Below are 23,873 nucleotides of genomic sequence, written 5' to 3'. Positions count from 1 at the left end.
GGTTGGCAAGGAGATCCACTATGGGGAAGCCCCAAACTCTGCAAATGTGAAATATCAGGTTGTTGAGTAACCACTTGTGGTCCTGATGGAAGTTTCTGCTTTGGGCATCTGCCACCGTATGCTGGATACCTGAGTAAGGTAAACAGTGGAAATCTCTATGTGGCAGGAAATGCACCAGTGCCATAGCTTTAGAGATTCTGTATATAAGGACTGGGATCTTGCTCCCCCTTGTTGATTTACACAGTACATTGTTGCCCTGTGGTCTATCATTATTCTGACATAGTGTCCCTAAATGTCTAGTGCTGACATGCAAAACAAATCAGCTGTAGCGCTAAAACATTGATGTAAAGTAATATTTCCTTTGGAGACCATCTTTCCTGTGCAGTAGATCTTTGCAAGTGGGCTCCCCACCCACCTGATGGTGGCAAGTATGAGAATGGTTCTCCCAGACAGATCTGCAAGGGGTCTTGCCACCACCTGAGGAAGTCCAGCACCTGTGAGGGTATAGAACCTTGCTCACTAAGGCTGTGCTTGTTTGATGTGTAAATGGTTCTGAGACAGGCCTGAAGGCATTGGAGATGTAGTTTTGCATGTGATGTGACAAATGTTGAGGCCAACATGGGATCTAGGAGTTGAAGACAGGTTCTTACTATTGTCTGGAGACTCAGCTGGAGGGTAGTGACCAGACTGGATATGGCAGAGAATCTGCCCTATGGTAGTGAAGTCTATCCATTGAACAGGTGTTAATGTGGACTTTTCAGGACTTGATACAAAGGCCCTGGAATTGGAACAGCATTAGAGCCTTGTTGGTTGCAGACTGAACCTCTAGAGCAGAGTGCCCCTTCAGAAGCCAGTTGTCCAGATAGGAGAAGACTTTAATACTGTCTTGATGCAGGTGAGCTGCCACTACTGAGAAGACCGTCATAAAGACCCATAGGGTTAGGAGAGTCTGAAGGAAAACACGGGTATTAATATCGTTCTGAACCAATGAAGAAGTGCAGAAAAAGCTTGAAGGAAGGGTGCACAGCAATGTGAATATACGTGTTTTGGAGGCTGAGAGCAATAAACCAATCCCCTTGATTCACGGCTGGGTTTATGGAAGTCAAAGTCACCATCCTGAAGTGCTGTAAAACGATGTAAGTATCCATGTTCCAGAGGTCTAGGATCAGTCTCTAACCATGTTTCTTTTGGGAACCAGAACTATTTGGAATAAAACCCTCTTCCCACAAATTCTGAGGGAACCGACTATCACCCCCAACTGTATTAGGGATTGAACCTCCTGCTTTAAAAGATCCTAATGAGAGGGATGGGGATGGGAGAGAGGCATAGCATAGAAATGGATAGAGTATCCCATAGCCTCCATCTTTAAAATCCACTTGTCAGTGGTGATAAGCTTCCAAGAAGGTAAAATTGTGACAGGAGGTCCCTGAAGGTGAAGTGGAAGACTGGTTTGGACAGCAAATCCAGGGGAAGGGATTGTTTGTAGCCCTTGACCAAATTGTCAAAACAGTCATTTGGAAGGGGGCCTGGGTAAGGAGGTTGCCGTTTGAGGTGGTACTCTCTTTTGGAGTCTGGGCCTCCTTCGAGTAGGTTCCATGGGTCTGTAATAGATATGGTTGGGAATGGAATGGCTGGGATTGCTGTGCTGTCTGTGATTTACTGAAAAGTCTCTGTGTTATCTCAGGTGACCTCAGTGTTGCCCTCAAATCCTTGAGGGAGTGTAGCGAGGTGTCAGTATTACCACTGAATGGCTTCAGCACTTGGAAGGCAAGATCTTTCACTGTGTTTTGTATCTTCCTAGGGAGCCTAGAGAATTGCAGCCAAGAGGCTCATTGCAAAAACAAACAATAGCAGTGGCTAAGAAATCTGAAGCTGTGTCAGCAGCATTGAGGGCAGCCTGTAAAGATAGCCTTCGTGATAAATTGGCCTCCAAAATGAGTGTTTGATACTGCTCCATTTTGTTTTCTGTAGCAAATCATCAATAAAATGAAAAAAATCTGTTAAAACCATATTTTGCCATCAGGGGTTGATAATTTGCTACCTCAAAATGGAGAGCAGTGGAGGAATAACATCCTCCTTTATCAAAAGATGTGGATCTTGAGCAAGCTTGGTGGTTTATCTCGTTAGCTGTATCCACTACCAAGGAGTTGGTGATGGGATAAGAGAATAACTATTACAGTTCCTTGGCTGATATGTATATTTTTTGTCTGCCCATTTGCAGGTAGGTGCAAGAGTGGCAGGGGTCTGCCATATATTACAGGCTAGTGAGAAGAGTGCCTGGTTAACAGGCAGTGCAATCTTGACTTGAGGGGGTGGTATGAAGAATGTCCATGACAAAGTGCTGGGATTCTTGTACTCTTCAATGAAAGGTTGAAGAGATTTTGCAATTTTGTCCTGGAAGGACCTAAAATCATCTGCATAGGAAGGTGGTTGTGGCATCATCATGTCCCCTGGGAAGGAGGAGGATTTATTTGGAGTTGTGATGCTGGTGGTTGTTGTGGAGCCTGAGGAATGTCTAAACATGAAACATGAAGATGGGAACCCTGTTGAACTGGTGCCCACAGGCTGTCCAGGGATTTCAATAGGCCCATTGAGGAGGTGAGGAGGGGAAGAGACCCCAAGGAAATTCATATTCGGAGGGCTCAGAGCACCTTCTGGAATCTGGTGAGTCTTTGTCAGGGTACACTTCTTAAGGTGTTGGATAGTAATCTACAGAAGAGGCCCATGCCAAGATCTCCGAGATATCGTCCCTTGAGCCCAAAGGAAGGGCTGTGGGCATCAGTGCCAGAGATGGAACCAGCAGTTGTGTCGGTGCTGCAGGGACTGGTGGATAGATAAGTACCGGGGGATCAACTCTTGCTGCAACCTGATGGGAGGAGGTGGTTGGTGGTAAACTCCTCTTGGTGTTCCCAAAGAGGTGTGACTCCAGTTCCTTCAAAATGAAGAGGTCTTCATGTGAAAGAAATCTAGAGGCTGCCAGAGGGTTATAATGATGTATAGTCAAGACCAGAGACAGTACCAGAGCCTAAGTCAGGAAGAGAGTTGTGATTGAAGATAGTGCTGATGGCGCTCTCCAGATGGGATCCCTATGCTCCAAGCCCATATAACCCAAGGAAGATGGTACCAGAGAAGGAGCAGGGTAAGAAAGGGCTGAGATGAAGACGATACCAGTGTGTTGAACGTCCTTACATTTTTATGAGTCTCAATGCCTGGAAAGTGCTAGGGAAGATGGCTCTCATTGCTTCTTGCTAGCAGGCTGATCACCAGACATCTGTATAGATGGTACTGTGGCCCGATGCTGATGCTTGATAGAGCCTCAGAGGTACCCATTCCAGACACAAGGTCTCGTAAGAAACAGTTCAAAGGCCTACCTCTTTTTCTTTTCTCAGGAGAGACTTTCGTGTTTAGAGTGCTTCATCTTCAAAATAGCCCCAGTAGGTACGGAAGTATTGGGTGGGGATTCAGACTGCACAGGCCTTGGGGAGAGATCCAGGAGGAGAATCTTCAGCCTCATCTCCCTTTCTTTGCAATACCTGCTTTTAAACCCCCAGCAAATTTTACACTTGGACGGGATGTTAGAGTCTCCAAGACACCAGAGACAGCTTAAATGCCCGTAGTTCAAGAGGAAAAACCTACTGCACACCTGGCAAGCTCTTAATCCCAGATCTTTGGCATACCATAGATATGTGGCTGACGGGGCCAAGGAATTGATCCCAGAGACCAGGGAAAAGAAAAGTGGGGGAAAAACCCATTAAGGCACAGATTTGACCTTAATGAGAAAAAATAAGTTACTAAGAAAATAAAATAAATAATAAAAGAATGAATAAATAAGTAGCTATTTGGAAGCAGCAGACATGCAGTTGCCCTGTCTCAAGCCACAGCATTTGAGAAGAAACTGGAGCAGCAGTGGGTTCACTTCTCCCTTTATGCCTTTGCTCTAAAGTACGAGGTCATGTAGTGCACAGGCATGAACCAGTGGACACTGGTAATTCAAATCTTTGGTTGAGAGCACACATGCATATGCACATCATATGGTGGAGCACTCAGAGAGACATCTACTCGAAGAAGAAGGACTTCTGAAAGATGATTTTTTTTTCCTGCACTGGGGAGCCTATTTTCTTGAAGTGAAAGTCGATAATGGTGTTTTGACTGTGTACTTCCTTTCTCAATAAGATTTCTGTGACCAATTGATCCAAACCCTAATGAAGTACATTTGAAGACTCTAATTGACTGGAATTTTTTTTTTTTTTTTTTTGATTAAGCCATTGAAGTCTGTGTCAGCACTGAGGAAAGCTGGGTATTTGTGTAGAGAAGAATAGTTCTGATGGCAATAGCTGCTGGTAAAGTAAGTAACTTAATTTTTTTAAATAGTGTCAATCTGACTGCCAAGAGGGAAAGTAGAACATACAGTATACAACTTTCATTGTGGCTGAATGTAAATAATAAAGCTAATAATATTTATAGCTCCTCCTTCCACTAGCGTTCCAGCGCAATAAAACAATAACATCAAGACTGATATAATTTTAAAATAATGAAATACCTCCATGTACAGTTTGGAGGTTATGTCTGTGTCCCCAGTCTGATTTAATGAAAACCATGTTGTATTTTAGCCTCTGTTTTGAGTGTAACTTTTATTATGTCCTTCACTGTATACTGTAACTGCCATGTTGGATTGCATCAGCACTCTTATGTTAGGGGAGATGGTGCCCAGATGTCTGACTCTGAATGAAACAGAAACATAACGGGCCATGAACAATTGAATAGCCTTACCAAGATGGGGGCAACAGGCTGAACCACTGATTTTTAAATTTCTTTCTGCCACCAACTCAACTTGAAGGGGAATAAAAAAACCCAGAGGAAGGACAGAAAGAAAAATGGGGTCAAGCTGTAAAAAGCCATTTTAAGCAGAGGGGACCAGAGCCATGCCAGAAAGGGAAGACCAAGTAGGAGGGCAGAAGAGGGGCCATGGCTTCCCAGACACTGCCCAAATTCCAAAAGATGCTTGAGAGTAGTGAGGACTTTGAGGGAGAGAATTGTGTTCAGGTGTTTCTTGCTTTTTCCATAGATCTGTAAATCTCTTGAGCAGTCTATGAGTTTTATGTGTGTGTGTGTGTGTGTGTGTGTGTGTGTGTGTGTGCGCACACACACCTTTAAGAAATTCCTTTGCAAAGCCTGTGTGTCTCCATATGGTCCCTGAAGGGTGTGACTATGGAAACCAGCTCACACAGCTAGGTGGACTCTGGAGGGAAAGTGTCTAAGCAACTAGGGGATTCAGAACAGCTGAGGCACTAGTCATGTCTAGGCAAAGGAATTATGGGGACTCCACTGTGAAGAGGAGTGTCAAACATGGGGTCTGCTCCTGGAATCCACACCCAAGTAACCCAGAACTAGGAACAGTGATCAGTTACTACCCAGACCTCAACACTGGGTCTCTCCCATAGCAGACTGGTGTTCATTCTGAGACTAGGACTGGACCAAGTTGTGACAATGACTAAGAATAACCCTAAATCCAATTTTAAAAAAATACACAATGTACTAGATCTACTCAGGATACACCTCTGTATAAATTTTGTGTAGTTCGATAACTTTTCTTAAAAGATGAGTAAAAAAATGAAAGGTCAGACTGACAAGGACTAATTTCAACCAGACCCCAATTTCAAAGACTTCCTATGAAAAATCTACCATGAGAAACCCAACAAAAACTACATAGAAAATTAACTGGACATAAAACCTAACACAATGAGAAATTTCACACCAAGAGTATATCTACACTAGGTTTTCTCTCATTAATTGATTGGCAGTTAAGGTAGTTGACATAGTAGTAAAGGCTATTCTGGACACTCTACAGATGTAGATTAGATTGCAAATATGAGGTGGGGAAGCATAATAATAATTTCATTGGCAAAATGACAAGCATGAAACTCTGTTTTTTGGCTCACTCTGAATCTTATGCTTGGGCTGGATTGGGAATGTATGGAGATGGCACCCATGTCATGCCACATCCAGGGAAACCTCTCCCTTATGGAATGAAGGAACTGTTTTAATTGCACAGTCTCAGAGGCTGAGGCACCCTACTACATTTCAGAAGGTGAACAGAATGAATACCGTTTTGCTGAGAGGCACTCTACCAATGAGGCCTCTAAGACATTCTAATAATTTTTTATCCTTGAGTAACCAGAGAGTGGCTCTTAAGTATCATCTCTGCAACTTCATCCTCGCTGGAGACCTGCAACTCATGAACCAAGAAGGAAGATGGGTAAACTGCTGGTGTTGGAAGTCTTGCTGACACTTTGACCAATAGCAACAAAGAATTTTGCAAACTTTTGCTGTGGCTCTGTTTCTTCACCTCCCCCAAAGCACCTGCAAAATTCCAACTAAAGAAGCAGTTTCAGGTGGTAAACAACTTGGCTTAATCAGGATTTGCTTACTTCAGAGGACAGGATTGTGCATTTTTGCTTCAAGGAATCTTCAAATAATTTTGTGGCTAAAATAGCTTGGAACCACACATAGCTATTTCTGTCTCTGCCTAGTAGGGAAAAATTGAGCCTTCTCTGCTTGACTTTCCACTGGCATTGCTCATTGAGGCGATGGAGAAACTGAAACCTCTAAATTAGGTCCATGCCCCTATATGTTGGTGAAAATCAATGGGAAAATGTTTTGGAGACACTTTTGGAGCTGATGGTAAATACTGCCTTGGGGTGAGGGGAGGGAGAGGGAGGGTAAAATGACAGCTTATTTAAAAAAAAAAATTGTTAGAGACCCTTGATCAAGAAACCATTGATGTTGAGTGGGAATTTAAAACTAAGAGATGGGAGATTCCTTTGTTGGCAGTGAATCTTTTTGTCAATGTTTTTGTCTAATTTTATTTTATTTATGATAGGTTGGCATAGGTAGCCAAATACATTTTGCTTGTGTTAAGAAAATTCTATGCTTTGGAGCAAGGGCTTGAAATTTGGCAGAGGTGTCATCCTGTCATCAGGGATGTGCCTTTTCCTTTCCTGTGAAAATCTGCCCAAATTTGGCCAAGTTATAAACCTTTGAAAAAGGTCATGCTCTTAGAATTTGGCAGCTAGATTATCAGAAAATTCCTTCTGTACTAGGCATGCTCCATCCCCTCACAGCTCCTATGTCCTTACTGGACTGCACATGCACCATTACCACAGAGGGACTGAACATGCTCCACGCCAGAGATTCAGGGGCTGAGAAGGACTTCCTGCAATTCCTGCTCCTGCTCTCCATTGGGCACTCTAACTCTAACTGAGAGCAGGGAGACAATCTCTCTTATGCCCTCAATGCTTCCTTTGGTGCGCCCAGGTAGTGTGGAGGAGGAAGCTGCCTGACCGAATGCAGAAGGAACAAGAGGGAAAGGAAGGTGGAGGTAGTAGATTGGGACTGAGAAGGAGGTGGACTGAGGGGTCGGTCCTGGGGCCGGTTTTGTTCAATATCTTCATTAATGATCTGGAGGATGGCGTGGACTGCACTCTCCGCAAGTTTGCAGATGACACTAAACTGAGAGGAGTGGTAGATATGTTGGAGGGTAGGGACAGGATACAGAGGGACCTAGACAAATTAGAGGATTGGGCCAAAAAAAGAAACCTGATGAGGTTCAACAAGGACAAGTGCAGAGTCCTGCACTTAGGACGGAAGAATCCCATGCACTGCTACAGACTAGGGGCCGAATGGCTAGGAAGCAGTTTTGCAGAAAAGGACCTAGGGGTTACAGTGGACAAGAAGCTGGATATGAGTCAACAGTGTGCCCTTGTTGCCAAGAAGGCTAACGGCATTTTGGGCTGTATAAGTGGGGGCATTGCCAGCAGATCGAGGGACGTGATCGTTCCCCTCTATTTGACATTGGTGAGGCCTCATCTGGAGTACTGTGTCCAGTTTTGGGCCCCATACTACAAGAAAGATGTGGAAAAATTGGAAAGAGTCCAGCGGAGGGCAACAAAAATGATTAGGGGGCTGGAACACATGACTTATGAGGAGAGGCTGAGGGAACTGGGCTTGTTTAGTCTGCAGAAGAGAAGAATGAGGGGGGATTTGATAGCTGCTTTCAACTACCTGAAAGGGGGTTCCAAAGAGGATGGATCTAGACTGTTCTCGGGGTATCATATGACAGAACAAGGAGTAATGGTCTCAAGTTGCAGTGGGGGAGGTTTAGGTTGGATATTAGGAAAAACTTTTTCACTAGGAGGGTGGTGAAGCAGTGGAATGGGTTACCTAGGGAGGTGGTGGAATCTCCTTCCTTAGAGTTTTTAAGGTCAGGCTTGACAAAGCCCTCGCTGGGATGATTTAGTTGGGAATTGGTCCTGCTTTGAGCAGGGGGTTGGACTAGATGACCTCCTGTGGTCCCTTCCACCTGATATTCTATGGTTCTATGAAGAGGGAGATTGGCTTGGAAGCAGACAGGGACAAGGAGCCTAGGGTTGGAAGGAATAAGGGAATTAAGACATGGATTCTAGTGGGGAGACTGAGAGTAGGGGTGGAAATACTGAGACTGGATGTGGAGACTGTGAGCCAGAGTTGGGGGCAGAATGGGACTGGCTGGGAAAGGAGACATTTAGAACTTATTTTTTGATTCCTTGCTCATCACAAGCTCTCACATAGCAGCATCCACAACTTTCTATCATTTCCTATTGGCTAGAACAGTCTGTCCCATCATGGTGGATGATGACTTGGCCTTAGATGTACCCATCTTTGTCACCTTCTGTCTGGCCTACAGCAATTTAATACATGAAGCCATCAGCCCTTAAGAAACTCTAATACAGAACACTACAGCATGTCTCCTTCCTGACTATGACAATGCAACCCTAATTCGGCCCCCCATGTGCGTAGTGATCACATGCTATTGTTCTTTGTTTGTTCTCCTGCCTCATTTGTTGCAGAAACTGGAAGGTGCATAGTCAATGAGGCAAGGGATTACAGGAAAAGAAATAATGGTCTTATAGTTAAGGCAACTGAATGCTGCCCTGGATAATTGGTTTCAAATCCTCATCTATGCCAGTGAATTCCTATACTAGGCGTGTCATGTAGACCCAACTTTTCACAGGTGTCACTAATTGTGTGTTCCTCTTTTTTTTTTTAAGCCCAAAATGAGGTATCTGGGGCCTGATTTCCAGAAGTTCTGAACATTCACAGCTACAGCTGAAGTCAATTGGAGCTGTGCTTTGAACATAGAAAGTGCTATACAATACTAAAATCACTTAAAAATGAGGCCATAATCATCTCAGATTGGGCACCCAAAATTAGTGGACACTTTTGACAATGTTTGCCTTAATTTCTTTGTGCCTGAATTTATAAATGGGGATAATAGCCCCAGTCTCATGGGGTATTATGAAAATTAATTAATGTTTCTGAAGCATTTCAATACTTATTCTAATCAGTGCCAAAGAAAAGGCTATGAGGAAATTCATAATTCTGTCATAATAGAGTTTGAATGGTATACAGTGAACAAAACAGGGGTCACACATTAAACTCTATGGATAAAACAAAATTTTGAATAGCTGCTGTGACAAAGTTCCTCCTCTATCTTGGTGGGTCCTGCACTTATTGGTGGATTTTCTTGCCTCAGAGATTCACCATGTGGGTTGGGGAACAGCCCAGAAACCTTCCCCTCTGGAAGAACCCACAGGCCAGGTCAATTGGAAGGTTTGGGGGGAACCCGGGCCTGCCCTCTACTCCGGGTTTCAGCCCAGGGCCCTGTGGACTGCAGCTGTCTATAGTGCCTCCTGTAACAGCTGCATGACAGCTACAACTCCCTGGGCTACTTCCCCATGGCCTCCTCCAAACACCTTCCTTAGTCTCACCACAGGACCTTCCTCCTGGTGTCTGATAAAGCTTGTGCTCCTCAGTCCTCCAGCAGCACACCCTCACCCTCTCACTCTCAGCTCCTTGCGCCTCTTGCTCCCAGCTCCTCACACTCTCACCATAAACTGAAGTGAGCTCCTTTTTAAAGCCCAGGTGCCCTGATTAGCCTGCCTTAATTGATTCTAGCAGCTTCTTCTTAATTGGCTCCAGGTGTCCTAATTAGCCTGCCTGCCTTAACTGGTTCTAGCAGGTTCCTGATTACTCTAGTGCAGCCCCTGTTCTGGTCACTCAGGGAACAGAAAACTACTCATCCAGTGACCAGTATATTTGCCCTCTACCAGACTCCTGTACCCCACTGCTCTGGGTCTGTCACACTGCTCATTCAGTGAATGCTTTCCATCTTGTGCACTTAAGGAAAAAATAGTTTGTGATAATGTAGTTAAAACCTGTATCATAAAGCATACATACAAGGGGGTCAAATTGAGATTGCACAGGCAACATGAATTCTCTCTTTTCTTAATTTTGAGTATTTTGTAACTAGGAAATGAAATACAAAAATTTATGGTAATGCAATATTAAGGTTGCCCAGTTAAAATCACAGTCAGAAAACAGGTTTCAGAGTAGCAGCCATGTTAGTCTGTATCCGCAAAAAGAACAGGAGTACTTGTGGCACCTTAGAGACTAACAAATTCATTCAGAAAACACACATGTTAAGGTACAATATGCAACCTTAACTCAACCATATTGCATACGCGCAGTATTTGAATATGTGTGTTAAACTGACCTATTACTGCTTATATTGTAAAAAATACACCATAAAATATATAGGATGTATTATGTGGTTGAGTTAACATTGCTGCAGGAACATTAAAATTTGCTTTTCCTGCCATTTTAGGCCAAATACTATGATCCCTTACTTAGTTTATCCTCCAAATGTCATTAGGCAAAAGAAATACCAGGAGTCTGAGGAAGAACCTCCAAGTTTAGTTCAAGATTTTCAGGTAACAGGCAAAATATACAGGAGCTTACCATTTCAACAACCTCCACCTCAGCATTAAGTCGAAGATGATACAAAAACATCTGAAGGTCCTTTTTCATTTGAATACTGTTGTCATCCATTTGGGCAACAGTGAAGATACGCATTTTGCATTTTCTCCACACCTATTTAAGGGGAAAGGCATTTTATATGACAAATGTAGAAATAATTTTGCCCCCTCTGTTCAGAATCCTTTAAACAGCTAAGTAAAAAAGTATATAAGAATTTATTTAGTAATTTTATGTAATGCTTAGTGAAAGAAATGTCATTGCTGCTCATTTTCTAAGACAAGATTTCCCTTTTTGAGTCATATACTGTACCTTGTGCTGTCGAAGCAGGAAAGGAAGCAACATCAGCATGCCACCATCATGAACAATCCACCACACATCTACGTTCCCTTCAGAAAAGCGCTCTTGATTTGTTGGAAACAAATCAATGTTTTTAGCGACCAGTAGAGCTTGTTGTGCCGCTGTTGTTTCTCGGACTGTATCTGAAATCAGAAAATTTTAATGAAAATTGGGAGTTGCTGAAGAAGACTATTAGATGGCCAAAATGCACAATGCCACTATTGTGAAAGAGGATAACTTTGGTTAAAAGCCGATCCTGCTTAAGCGAGGAAGCAAAGACAGCAATCTCACACATCCAGATCCACACAAGGTGGATAAAAATTAATGATTTTTTCAAAATTGATTTTTTAATTTAAATCAGATTTCTTTGTTTAATTTAAATACATTTTTCTTTGAAAAACAAACCTATTTGAAATCTGAAAATATGCCAACCTATATTAATACCTTAATTTAAAATAATGTAAATTAAATTAAAAAAGAACATTGACACAGTATATGTGTGCTGCTGAAGTTTTAAAGAAAGTCAGACCACAGAACTGGTGGAAGTCTCTGGCTAAGCACCTGGAAACAGAGTTTGTTGAAGTGTTAAATCGGCTTTAACAGCAGTATCCTCTTCCACAGGTGCAGAGAGAATGCTATCTTTTTTTTCCGTTTTTCAACTAGATCAGTTCAAAGTTGAGAAATTAACTGGAAATTGAAAAAGCAGGAAAACTTGTTACCCTCTTCTAATCTCTAAATATAAACTAGTTGCAAGAGGATGAGATCAGCTAGTTCAAAAATCTTGACGGACATGATGACCAGAAACAATTAGTTCAGTTCACTAACTAAAGTTAATACTTTGTTTAATAAACCAGTTAGTTTTCAATGCAAAGCATGTTCTGACAAACTTACTTTTTCTTCTTTTGTATTCAACACACTTTAGTTTTAGTTAACTAATAAAAAAAATTTGGAAATCATGCTTTTGTTCATTTTAAATTGAATTCCAATTTCCATCCAAAAGCAGCTTGACACAAATCATGAGTAAAAATTTAATAATCATCTAGTAAATAAGAAACGTGATATTCACCATTTTCTAATATAAGATTTAAAACATAAAAATCTGAATAAATGTATGTGAAGCTATATAACTGCTTAAATAAATGTGTATAGCTATAGGCCACATCTACACTACAAATTTTTGTTGATGCAAGTTATGTCGGCATTCAGCTGTCAAAATTTGTATATCGTGCATAATTGGCTGCTTGTGTTGGCACTGCGTGCACTCACTAGGAGTGCTTGTGTCAATGCACAATGCAGTTCATCACAGGTAGGTATCAGTGTACCATGTGCCACCATCTGCCATAGTGCCTTTTAGGACATTTTTGCAATGTATTGTGGGATGGAAATTACTTGCCCAAAGATCTCTGGGAGCTAGGAGTTAAGTTTCCAGCATGCAACTTTTTCCATCCCATAATGCTATTCATATCCCATAATTTTTGTGCTTTAAAAAAAATTTCCCACAAACTCACTCAGCACTTTTTGGTGTCCATCATCTTTGACAGACACATGGAGTCCCACAGAAGTCTGCACTATTCTCTCAAACACTGGAAATACAGGACACACAATTCTCCTGTATTTGCAGACCCACATGAAGTACTGCAAGAACGGGGGATACGATGATTTCTCCAAAAACAGTTTGCTCAGGGACACAGCAAACAACAATTCAAGATTGTTGATGGAGTTCATGCTGACAGTGGAGTGCCACTTCTGGGCCTGAGAAATGAGCACTGACTGATGGGTTCGCATCATAATTCAGGTGTGGAATGACAAACTGCAGATGCGAAAGGCCACATCCTTGGATCTATGTGCTGAGCCCACCACAACCCTGCAGAACAGGGACACTAAAATTGAGAGCTCCATTGACAGTGGAGAAGCGAGTGTTGATTGCACTCTGGAAGCTTGCAACACTGGATTGTTACTGGTCAGTGGGAAATCATTTTAGAGTTGGAAAATCTACAGTGGTGATTGTTGTCATGTGGGCTATTTATCATCTCCTACTGCGCAGGACCGTGACTCTTAACAATGTGCAGAACACAGTGGATGAATTTGCAGCAAATGGGGTTCCCAAATTGCGGGGGGGGGGGGTGGTGATAGATGGCACACACATCCTATGTTGGCACAGAGTACATCAAAAGAAAGACCTATTTTTCTATGGATATGCAAGCTTTGGTGGATCACCAGGGATACTTCACCAATATCACTGTGGACTGGTCAGGGAAGATGTGCTTGCATCTTTAAAAACACAGGACTGGTCAGAAGGCTGCAAGCAGGGACATTCTTTCCCAACTGGCAGACTACCACTGACAATATGGCAATGACCAGGGCCGGTTCTAGGATTTTTGCCGCCCCAAGCAGAAACAATTTTGGCCGCCTCCCCACCCCCATTTTTTTCTTACCCCACCCCCAGCCCCGCCTCAGCTCCACCCCTTCCCCAAATCCCCAGCCCTGCCTCCTCCCCCCCAGGCTCTCAAGCCTAGGAGGGAGGGGAGAAACAGCACGCGTGCCGCGGCCACTCGGAGTCTCCCCTCCCTCCCAGACTCTCAAACCTGAGAGGGAGGGGGAGCAGCGGCGCACAAATCAGCTGTTTCGCGCGCCATTCTGGCATTGGCCATGCCGCCCCTAAAAATGTGCCGCCCCAAGCACCAGCTTGTTTTGCTGGTGCCTAGAGCCGGCCCTGGCAATGACAATAGTGATTCAGGGGGACCCAGTCTATCCCTTGTTTCCCTGGCTCATGAAGCTGTACGCTGGCTACCTCAACAGCACCAAGCAATGATTCAGCTACTATCTCAGCAGGTTCAGAATGACAGTTGAATGTGCTTTTAATAGACTGAAGGTGTTTACTCAATACAATGGATCTCAGTGACAAAAATATCCCACTGGATAGCTGCCTATTGTGTCCTGCATAATATCTGTGAGGCAAATGGGGGAAAAGCTGCTGCAGGGTGGAGAGCAGAGGTGGAGCAGCTGTCTGTTGACTTTGAACAGTGAGACATGAGGGCTATTACAAGTGCTTAACAAGGAACTGTGCAATTGAAGAAAGTTTTGAAAGAGCACTTCAACAGTCAGCCATTGTTCTGTGTTGCAGTGGTTTCTGGGCCAGGAGTTTTGAGTGCTGTTAGGAATTACGATTGCGGTACATTTATAAATTTGACTAGAAACCTGATTTAATAATCAATTCAACTGATAACGCACAAGAAAGAACAGAATCCATTTGCTTCACCTTCTTATTCATATTGGCTCAGCAGGCTAAAAGAAGTAAAGGATGAAAATTTAATTTGGTAAGAATTTGAATGCACACAAGTAGTAAATTTCTTGAATAAGAAGGGGCCAATTTTATAATTATTTATGCCCAAACTGTCAAAAATAGGAGCCTAAAGTTAGGCTTTGAAGTTCATATTTTGACATCTAAATAAAGTGTGTTGATTTTCAAAAGTGCTGAGCACCCACCAGTTTTCATTGACCTCAACGGGACTAACATGACTGGAAAAAGGCTAATGTAGTGCCCATCTTTAAAAAAGGGAAGAAGGAGGATCCGGGGAACTACAGGCCAGTCAGCCTCACCTCAGTCCCTGGAAAAATCATGGAGCAGGTCCTCAAGGAATCAATTATGAAACACTTAGAGGAGAGGAAAGTGATCAGGAACAGTCAGCATGGATTCACCAAGGGGAAGTCGCGCCTGACTAACCTAATTGCCTTCTATGATGAGATAACTGGCTCTGTGGATGAGGGGAAAGCAGTGGATGTGTTATTCCTTGACTTTAGCAAAGCTTTTGATACGGTCTCCCACAGTATTCTTGCCGCCAAGTTAAAGAAGTATGGGCTGGATGAATGGACTGTAAGGTGGATAGAAAGCTGGCTAGATCGTCGGGCTCAACGGGTAGTGATCAATGGCTCCATGTCTAGTTGGCAGCCGGTTTCAAGCGGAGTGCCCCAAGAGTCGGTCCTGGGGCCGGTTTTGTTTAATATCTTTATTAATGATCTGGAGGATGGTGTGGACTGCACTCTCAGCAAGTTTGCAGATGACACTAAACTAGGAGGCGTGGTAGATACACTAGAGGGTAGGGATCGGATACAGAGGGACCTAGACAAATTAGAGGATTGGGCCAAAAAAACCCGGATGAGGTTCAACAAGGACAAGTGCAGAGTCCTGCACTTAGGACGGAAGAATCCCATGCACTGCTACAGACTAGGGACCGAATGGCTAGGAAGCAGTTCTGCAGAAAAGGACCTAGGGGTCACAGTGGACGAGAAGCTGGATATGAGTCAACAGTGTGCTCTTGTTGCCAAGAAGGCTAACGGCATTTTGGGCTGTATAAGTAGGGGCATTGCCAGCAGATCGAGGAACGTGATCGTTCCCCTTTATTCGACATTGGTGAGGCCTCATCTGGAATACTGTGTCCAGTTTTGGGCCCCACACTACAAGAAGGATGTGGAAAAATTGGAAAGAGTCCAGCGGAGGGCAACAAAAATGATTAGGGGTCTGGAGCACATGACTTATGAGGAGAGGCTGAGGGAATTGGGATTGTTTAGTCTGCAGAAAAGAAGAATGAGGGGGGATTTGATAGCAGCCTTCAAATACCTGAAAGGGGGGTTCCAAAGAGGATGGAGCTCGGTTGTTCTCAGTGGTGGCAGACAACAGAACAAGGAGCAATGGTCTCAAGTTGCAGTGGGGGAGGTCCAGGTTGGATATTAGGAAACACTATTTCACTAGGAGGTTGGTGAAGCACTGGAATGCGTTACCTAGGGAGGTGGTGGAGTCTCCTTCCTTGGAGGTTTTTAAAGCCCGTCTTGACAAAGCCCTGGCTGGGATGATTTAGTTGGGAATTGGTCCTGCTTTGAGCAGGGGGTGGGACTAGATGACCTCTTGAGGTCCCTTCCAACCCTGATATTCTATGATTCTATGAACATTAGCCTACTATTCTGAGTTGCTCCTACAGTAGAACTACATATAAATCTCTTACATTTGTTTTTCCAGGTAACAAATTTACAAAATAACATTTAAAATACATTACCACTATATATTTTCATTAAAATGGCATAAATAAAACTAAGAGAATACATACCAACAAAATTTTTCCATGAGAAAGGATTATCGGTCTGTTTCCATGACTGTGGCCAGGCCATCAGGACTGTATTATGCGTCATCCCTCCCAGACCAGCAGACTGAATCAAATGGGACATTCCATCTCTAAAACTGGGAGATACCACAATTTGGCAAAATCCTTTGGTCTTTTCTACCCCCATTAAGGATTTAATATTCTATTAAAAATAAGAAATTGAAGATTACATGTGGGAATATATTAAAGGAAATCATTATAAATACCATAGTTAATCGCTGCACTAAAGCACCAATAAGATGCTGTACACTGGAATATGACATCAAGGAACATTGTTTTATTCACTCAACCCAATGAATGAACAAGGTGCTATGATAACTGTAAAACCCAAGTTTTAAAATCACTCTGTGCACACAGAAGTCTTTGTTTCTTAAGGGGAAATGGAATATGAGTAGCACACAGTGTTTGAGTCACTTTGCCCAGTATTTGATAATAAGTAATGCTTGGTGTGGGCTATTGCTGGCCATTGTTTGCATAACCTTGTTGGCTGGTGAAGGCCTGTAGAGAGGTACTGGGTCCATTATAGGTTGGGATATCCAGTATTTCTGGAAAATGGAGAAGGATGCCAGGAGCTCTTTAAGAAACTGTTGTGAGGCCAATGCTCAAGAAAGCAACTTCTGGTATTGACAATTTAGTTAGCTATTGACCAGTATCCAAACTCTGATTCAGGGTGAAGGTCATTGAGAAGGCTGTACCAGAGCAAATCTGAGGGCTTTGAGAGTCCTCTGATTTCCTTACCTCCAAGTCAACTGAGTTGTGGGCATGGAGTAGAAACTGCACTAGTTGTGTTAACTTCTACCAACAGATAAAGACAATATGTTTGTGCTGATGATTTTTGTTAGCAGCTTTTCAGACCACTGCTTTTCTTAAATTGTTTGCACATGATAGCACAAGTGGATGAAGCTTCACTTGAGTTGTTCCATTCTTATCTTAACAAAGGTTAATTTTAATTGTTCTTTTGCCCAGAATATCTTCTCCCAAGCAGTGCCACAGGGTCTATATTGTCATAGCTCTTGTTTAATGTGTATATGAGTTTGTTGGGAGGCTTAATAAGGATGCATGTGCTGTAAAGGCATTCAGCATGTTGATGGTAATCAGCTCTAAGTCTCCAAAACTGACCCAGCTGGAGATATGGAATTACCGAGTGTCAAAATGAAATCGAAGCTTGGATTGGGGCTTCTTGATTTATGTCTGGAGTAAGTCTCCATTTACTGTCTGAAACTTAATCCAGACAAGATAAGAGATATTGTTGGTGGGCTGGGAAAAGCTGCTGAAAGACTTTGAGGAATTTATTATGGCATCTCTTATAAATAAAGGGCACACTGCCTCAATAACATATCTGCATAAATTTGGGTGTGTTATTAGATTCTACTTTGCACTTTGACGTGGCCAAGAGAGCTTTTTTCCATCTGTGCCTCATGAGAAGAGGTCCTTGTCATAATTATCCATGTTTTGTCACCTCAATATTAGACTACAACTATCATGCACTGTACATTAGGCTGTCCCTTAGAACTATAAGAAGTGTAGGCTAATGAAGAATGCCATGATTAATTTATTCAGCAGTTACATGTTGGAAACACATTAAACAGGCGTTCTAAGATCTGGGATCCACATTGGCTTCTAACAAGCTTCTGGGTAGAATTCAAGGAATCAGTTTTGATCAATCAAGCCCTAAATATTTTTGGATTTAGTCACCTGAGAGATCACCTCTTCCCCCATGTCATACTGTCACAACTGAGATCAGCACTGGCACTTCAGCAGGAGCCCACTTGATTAAATGACAGAGAGCCTGTTGGCAGGGTGTCCTCCATGAAGTTTCCTTAACTTTGGAATGCACTCCTGACCTTGATCTGGCATTGTCTAATTTGCTAGCTCATAGGTATGCTGCAAAGCTCACTCTTTTTCTTGTGCTTCATAAGAAGGGATGGGCTGAAGGCTGAATGAGTCAAGTGCAGTGGTTCCCAAACTTCTTACTAAGGTGACCTTCCAACCACATTTTGTCTTTTTTGGGGATCCACTATTACCCATCCCTGCCTCCTGCTCCACCATTCCCAGACCAAGCCCCCTGCTCGGCTCCCCCAGCCCTCTTGCTATTGCTGTCCTATCCCTGCCCCTTCCCTATTGCAGTCCCAGCTGACCCTTCTCTTTCCCCATGGCTGGGCTGCGTTCACTCCCAGGTGGTTGATTAGAGTTGCCAACCCTCGCGGCGTGACCGGGAGTCTCCCAAAATCAGGCTTTATCTCCTGGAGGCTACTGAAGCCAATCTGGGAGATTTTAAGCTGCTAAAAGTCCAGTGGCCCAGCGGGCCTAAGGCAGGCTCCCCTGTCTGCCCTGGCTCTGCGCCGCTTCCAGAAGCAGCGACATGTCCAGCAGAGGCTCCTAGGAGGAGGCATGGCCACGGGGTCTCTGTGCACTGCCCCCATCCCGAGAGCTGACTCAGCAGCTCCCATTGGCCAGGAACAGGGAACCACAGCCAATGGGAGCTGTGGGGGCAGTGCCTGCAGGCAGGGGCAGTACACAGAGCTACATGGCTGCCCCTGAACCTATGAGACACTGCCAGACATGCCACTACTTCCAGGAGTCACCCAAGGTAAGTGCCGCTTGGCCAGAGCCTGCATCCCAAACCCCTTCCCGCACCACAACCCCCTGTCCCAGCCCTGAGCCCCTTCCCACACCCAAACTTCCCCCAGAGCCCACACCCCGAACCTTCTCCTGCACCCCAATCCCCTGCGCCAGCCCAGTGAAAGTGAGTGAGGGTGGGGGGGGAGCGAGTGACGGAGAGATGGGGGCTGGAGTGAGCAGGGGTGGGGCCTTGGAGAAGGGGTGGGGCAGGTGTGGGGCCAGGGTGTTTGGGTTTGTGTGATTGGACAGTTGGGAATCCTATGGCTGATTGTCCACTTGCTGGCTCTGGCTACTTTTGCCACACTGCTCTTGCTGCCCAGGAGAAGTGAGAGTGCGATCTGGGCAGTAGAACCAGTGTGGGAGAAGGGGCTGGAGCCAGTAAATGGACATTCAGCAGCCCTACCTGTGCCCCAGAAGTGCTTCCTGTGTGCTGCTGCCTGTAGGAAGTGAGAGCATGGGGCTTAGACCTTCCTGGCACACAAAACCCATCTAGACCTTCCCGCAACACACCATTTGTGAAATAATGGTCTGGTGAATATTTATTTGTATGTGTATTAGTTGTCCTTTACATTCCATCCTGTTGTGTATTTTAATTTATGGAATAGGTACTCAGCACAGGACAGATGTCTACAGAGAATACTTTTGTAAGTTTGACAAATACCGAGAGTCTTTTAGGAATGCAAGTGGAGCAAGTCTTCCCTAAAATTGTTATTTTTATATCTGGCTTCAAATTCTGCCAGGTTATGACAAAGCAATGACTTTTTAAAAGAAAACTTTGAGCTGTTTTATTGTAAGTAAATAATCAGACCAATGCTATGTACTATGCCATACTTAAAGCTTCTGTTTTTCTGGGTTTATTCATCCTGTTTTGGGGAGGGTCATTTTTAGCAATTTTTGAATTTTATATAGATGTCAAAAATCGGGGGTTTAATGAATAATGTATATTATACACAGTATAATATTACAGTATATAGTATATATTACTGTAATGAATAATCTCTTTGTAATATTCCCTTCGGTGCAAAAGCACAGTCTACGCAGATCAATTAATGCTAACACATTAATGTACTTTAATAATCACACTCCTGTATACTACTGCTCTGTAGACATAGATATAATTAACCATTTCTGGACCTTTTTCAGTGTTTATTGGACAAGTACAGATTTCATATTTTATCTATCTCAGGGGTATTTTATCAGTATTTATTGGTTAAAATAAAAAATCAGAAGTGATATCCATACTTAATTTTTGTATAATTCTAGTAGTTTAATATAATCACATCGTGGATAATGACTAGGGTAGTGTTCCTCTCTTATACCCTGTGCTCTTTACAGAGGTGCTAACCTACCAGGTTGAGAAACACTGTTCTAGATTATATTTTCTTTTAAAGATTAAAAAAATAAAATGCATTACACTGAAAAAATTCATTAAAACTTCATATTGATAAATCAATTCAGTTTCATATTGCTTTTACTAAGATATTTTAGAAGAAATTCATCTGTTGTTCTGGGTGGAAGCCTTCGTTTAATAAGATTTATAAACCCCTAGAGTTTCTGAAATATGGCAGTAAGCTCAGTAATTGAATTTCTTTTTAAATGACATTATTCCATCGTCATTGTATTATAGACCCCCAAGTAATCTCAGTTAGAAAAAAATCCAAAAAATCTTAATCAGCACCTTGTTACAATAATTTTGAAGATAAGCTCTTTGTACTCCTTCCATGAAAATTTAGCTTCAGCTATCAAATCACAAAATAAAATTAGATTAAGAAAAAATGAGAGGGGACAAAGAATAATGAAACCCTTGAGCCTACATGGAAAGAAATCCAATTAATGAGATAATTATCACCTCCTTTATCTGAAAATTAGATTTACTCCTTAATACTGAGACACAAATTAATAGGGTCAGTTCATCTAAAAGTGAACAGAAGGAAGTACTTGTATTTAGCTGAAGAATGTGCCAATACCTATTAGAATGTATAAGTAGAATATGTTTTATAAACATAAATATAAATAAATATTCAGACTGTCGTGCTCCGAACTGGGACCAGGATGAGAATTAGCTAACAAACTCAACTTGGATAAAATTGAAATACAGTAGAACCTTAGTTACTAACTGACCAGTCAACCATACACCTCATTTGGAGCCGGAAGTATGCAATCAGGTAGCAGCAGAAACAATAAATAAATAAATAAACCAAATACAGTACAGTACTGTGTTAAACGTAAACTACTAAAAATAAAGGGAAAGTGTTAAAAAAATATTTGACAAGGTAAGGAAACTGTTTCTGTGCTTGTTTCATTTGAATTAAGATGGTTAAAAGCAGCATTTTTCTTCTGCTTCAAAGCTGTATTAAGTCAATGTTTTTTGAGTTGTAAACTTTTGAAAGAAGAACCACAATGTTTTGTTCAGAGTTAAGAAGATTTCAGAGTTATGAACAACCTGCACTCCCAAGGTGTTCATAACTCTGAGGTTCTACTATAGGAAAAGGAAGCCAAATGGAAGAACTGGTAGAGATCAATTACAGTATAACAGTTAAAGGACAGAGTACCTGCTGTTTATTCAATTTTATAACCAGGGGATCACATAAAATCCTTGGTTGCTCATGGAAGTCCATCTGGCGTCCACTACCAAGAGTACTTTTTCTGTTTGTACCTGGCAAGAAGGCTGCAACCTTTTCTTTCATATGCTGACCTCATGGCAATTATTCACGTTTTCATTATTCAATTAGATTACTGATGTGTTAACATGGATCTACACATAGGACTCTACTTGAAGCTACAAATGAAAATCATAAGGAAACTTCAACCAAGTAAGCAGAAGGAAATACTCTGTCTTATCTCACACACCGGGAAGAATTGGTAGGGGAAGTAGAAGTGGGTGGCAACCTGAGCAGCAGTGACCATGAGATGGTCAAGTTCAGGATCCTGACAAAAGGAAGAAAGGAGAGCAGCAGAATACAAAACTTGGACTTCAGAAAAGCAGACTTTGACTCCCTCAGGGAATTGATGGGCAGGATCCCCTGAGAAGTTAATATGAGGGGGAAAGGAGTCCAGGAGAGCTGGCTGTATTTTGAAGAAGCCTTATTGAGGGCACAGGAACAAACCATCCCGATGTGCAGAAAGAATAGCAAATATGGCAGGCGACCAGCTTGGCTTAACAGATAAATCTTTGGTGAGCTTAAACACAAAAAGTAAGCTTAAAAGAAGTGGAAACTTGGACAGATGACTAAGGAGGAGTATAAAAATACTGCTTGAGCACGCAGAGGTGTAATCAGGAAGGCCAAAGCACAATTGGAGCTGCAGCTAGCAAGGGACGTGAAGGGTAACCAGAAGGGTTTCTACAGGTATGTTAGCAACAAGAAGAAGGGGGAAAGTGTGGGACCCTTACTGAATGTGGGAGGCAATCTAGTGACAGATGATGTGGAAACAGGTAAAGCACTCAATGCTTTTTTTTGCCTTGGTCTTCACAGACAAGGTCAGCTCCCAGATTGCTGCACTGGGCAGCACAGTATGGGGAGGAGGTGAGTAGCCCTCAGTGGTGAAAGAACAGGTTAAGGACTAGGGACTATTTAGGAAAGCTGGACATACACAAGTCCATGGGGCCGGATGCAATGCATCCGAGGTTGCTGAGGGAGTTGGCTGATGTGACTGCAGAATCATTGGCCATTATCTTTGAAAACTCATGGCAATCGGGGAAGGTCCTGGACAATTGGAAAAAGGCAAATATAGTGCCTTTCTTTAAAAAAGTAAGAAGGAGAATCCAGGGAACTACAGACCAGTCAGTCTCACCTCAGTCCCCAGAAAAATCATGGAGCAAGTCCTCAAGGAATCCATTCTGAAGCACTTGGAGGAGAGGAAGGTGGTCAGGAACAGTCAACATGGTTTCATTGAGGGCAAGTCAGGGCTGACCAACCTGATTGCCTTCTACGATGAGATAACTGGCTCTGTGGATATGGGGAAAGCGGTGGACATGATATACCTTGACTTTAGAAAAGCTTTTGATAAGGTCTCCCACAGTGTTCTTGCCAGCAAGTTAAAGAAGCATGAATTGGATGAATGAACTATAAGGTGGATAGAAAGCTGGTTACATCGTAGGGCTCAATGGGTAGTGATCAATGGCTCCAGGTCTAGTTGGCAGCCGGTATCAAGCGGAGTACCCCAGGGGTCGGTCCTCGGGTCGGTTTTGTTCAACATCTTCATGAATGATCTGGATGATGGGATGAATTGCACCCTCAGCAAGTTCGCAGATGACACTAAGCTGGGGGGAGAAGTAGATATGGTGGAGGGTAGGGATAGGGTCCAGAGTGACCTAGACAAATTGGAGGATTGGGCCAAAAGAAATCTGATGAGGTTCAACAAGGACAAGTGCAGATTCCTGCATTTAAGATGGAAGAATCCCATACACTGCTACAGGCTGGCTAAGAGGCAGTTCTGCAGAAAAGGACCTGGGGATTAGAGTGGACCAGGGCCGGCTCTGGCTTTCTGGCCGCCCCAAGCAAAAAACAAACAAACAAACAAAACCGCAGCGGCCAGAACAGCAAAGCAAAAAAAAAAAAAAACCTGCGGCGCGGCTGGAGCCAGGGTGGAGGGGGACTCCCTGCCCTGCAGATGTGCCCGGCTAGCGGGGGAAGGGGGAGGGAGTGGGGGGAGAGAGAGAAGGGGGGCTGCAAGGGCTTCAGCAGGGCGCTGCCACGCGGCCCCTCCCGCCATGCCCCCTGCCAGGAGGGCTCCGCACTGCTCTGCTCGCTGGGAGGGAAGGACGCGGGCTGCCCTGCCGGGCTTGCTGCAGGGCGCTCCCGTCCTCCACGCCGCTGCCCCCTATAGGGCGGCCAGAGCGGAACAAAAAAAAAAAAAAAAAAAAAAGCAGCAGCCGTGCCGCCCTAGGATTGGGCGGAATGCCAC

At 43.4% G+C, this 23,873-nt stretch overlaps 1 protein-coding gene across 4 annotated transcripts in view; it reads right to left on the bottom strand.

Moving 5' to 3' along the window:
* SLC12A7 (solute carrier family 12 member 7) overlaps window positions 1–23,873 on the bottom strand; it is a 354,616-nt gene that overhangs the window by 42,476 nt on the left and 288,267 nt on the right. For all 4 annotated transcript variants that reach the window (XM_065584171.1, XM_065584173.1, XM_065584170.1 and 1 more), the window contains exons 18-20: window positions 16,293–16,488; window positions 11,164–11,333; window positions 10,837–10,968 (exon numbers count right to left, since the gene is read on the bottom strand). In XM_065584171.1, the coding sequence (XP_065440243.1) occupies window positions 10,837–10,968; window positions 11,164–11,333; window positions 16,293–16,488 (498 nt within the window). The remainder of the gene's footprint in view (window positions 1–10,836; window positions 10,969–11,163; window positions 11,334–16,292; window positions 16,489–23,873) is intronic.

Source organism: Chrysemys picta, chromosome 2 (genome assembly GCF_011386835.1).
Source record: "Chrysemys picta bellii isolate R12L10 chromosome 2, ASM1138683v2, whole genome shotgun sequence".
NCBI classification, from domain to species: domain Eukaryota; kingdom Metazoa; phylum Chordata; order Testudines; family Emydidae; genus Chrysemys; species Chrysemys picta.
This window is presented reverse-complemented; position numbering and strand designations above follow the sequence as displayed.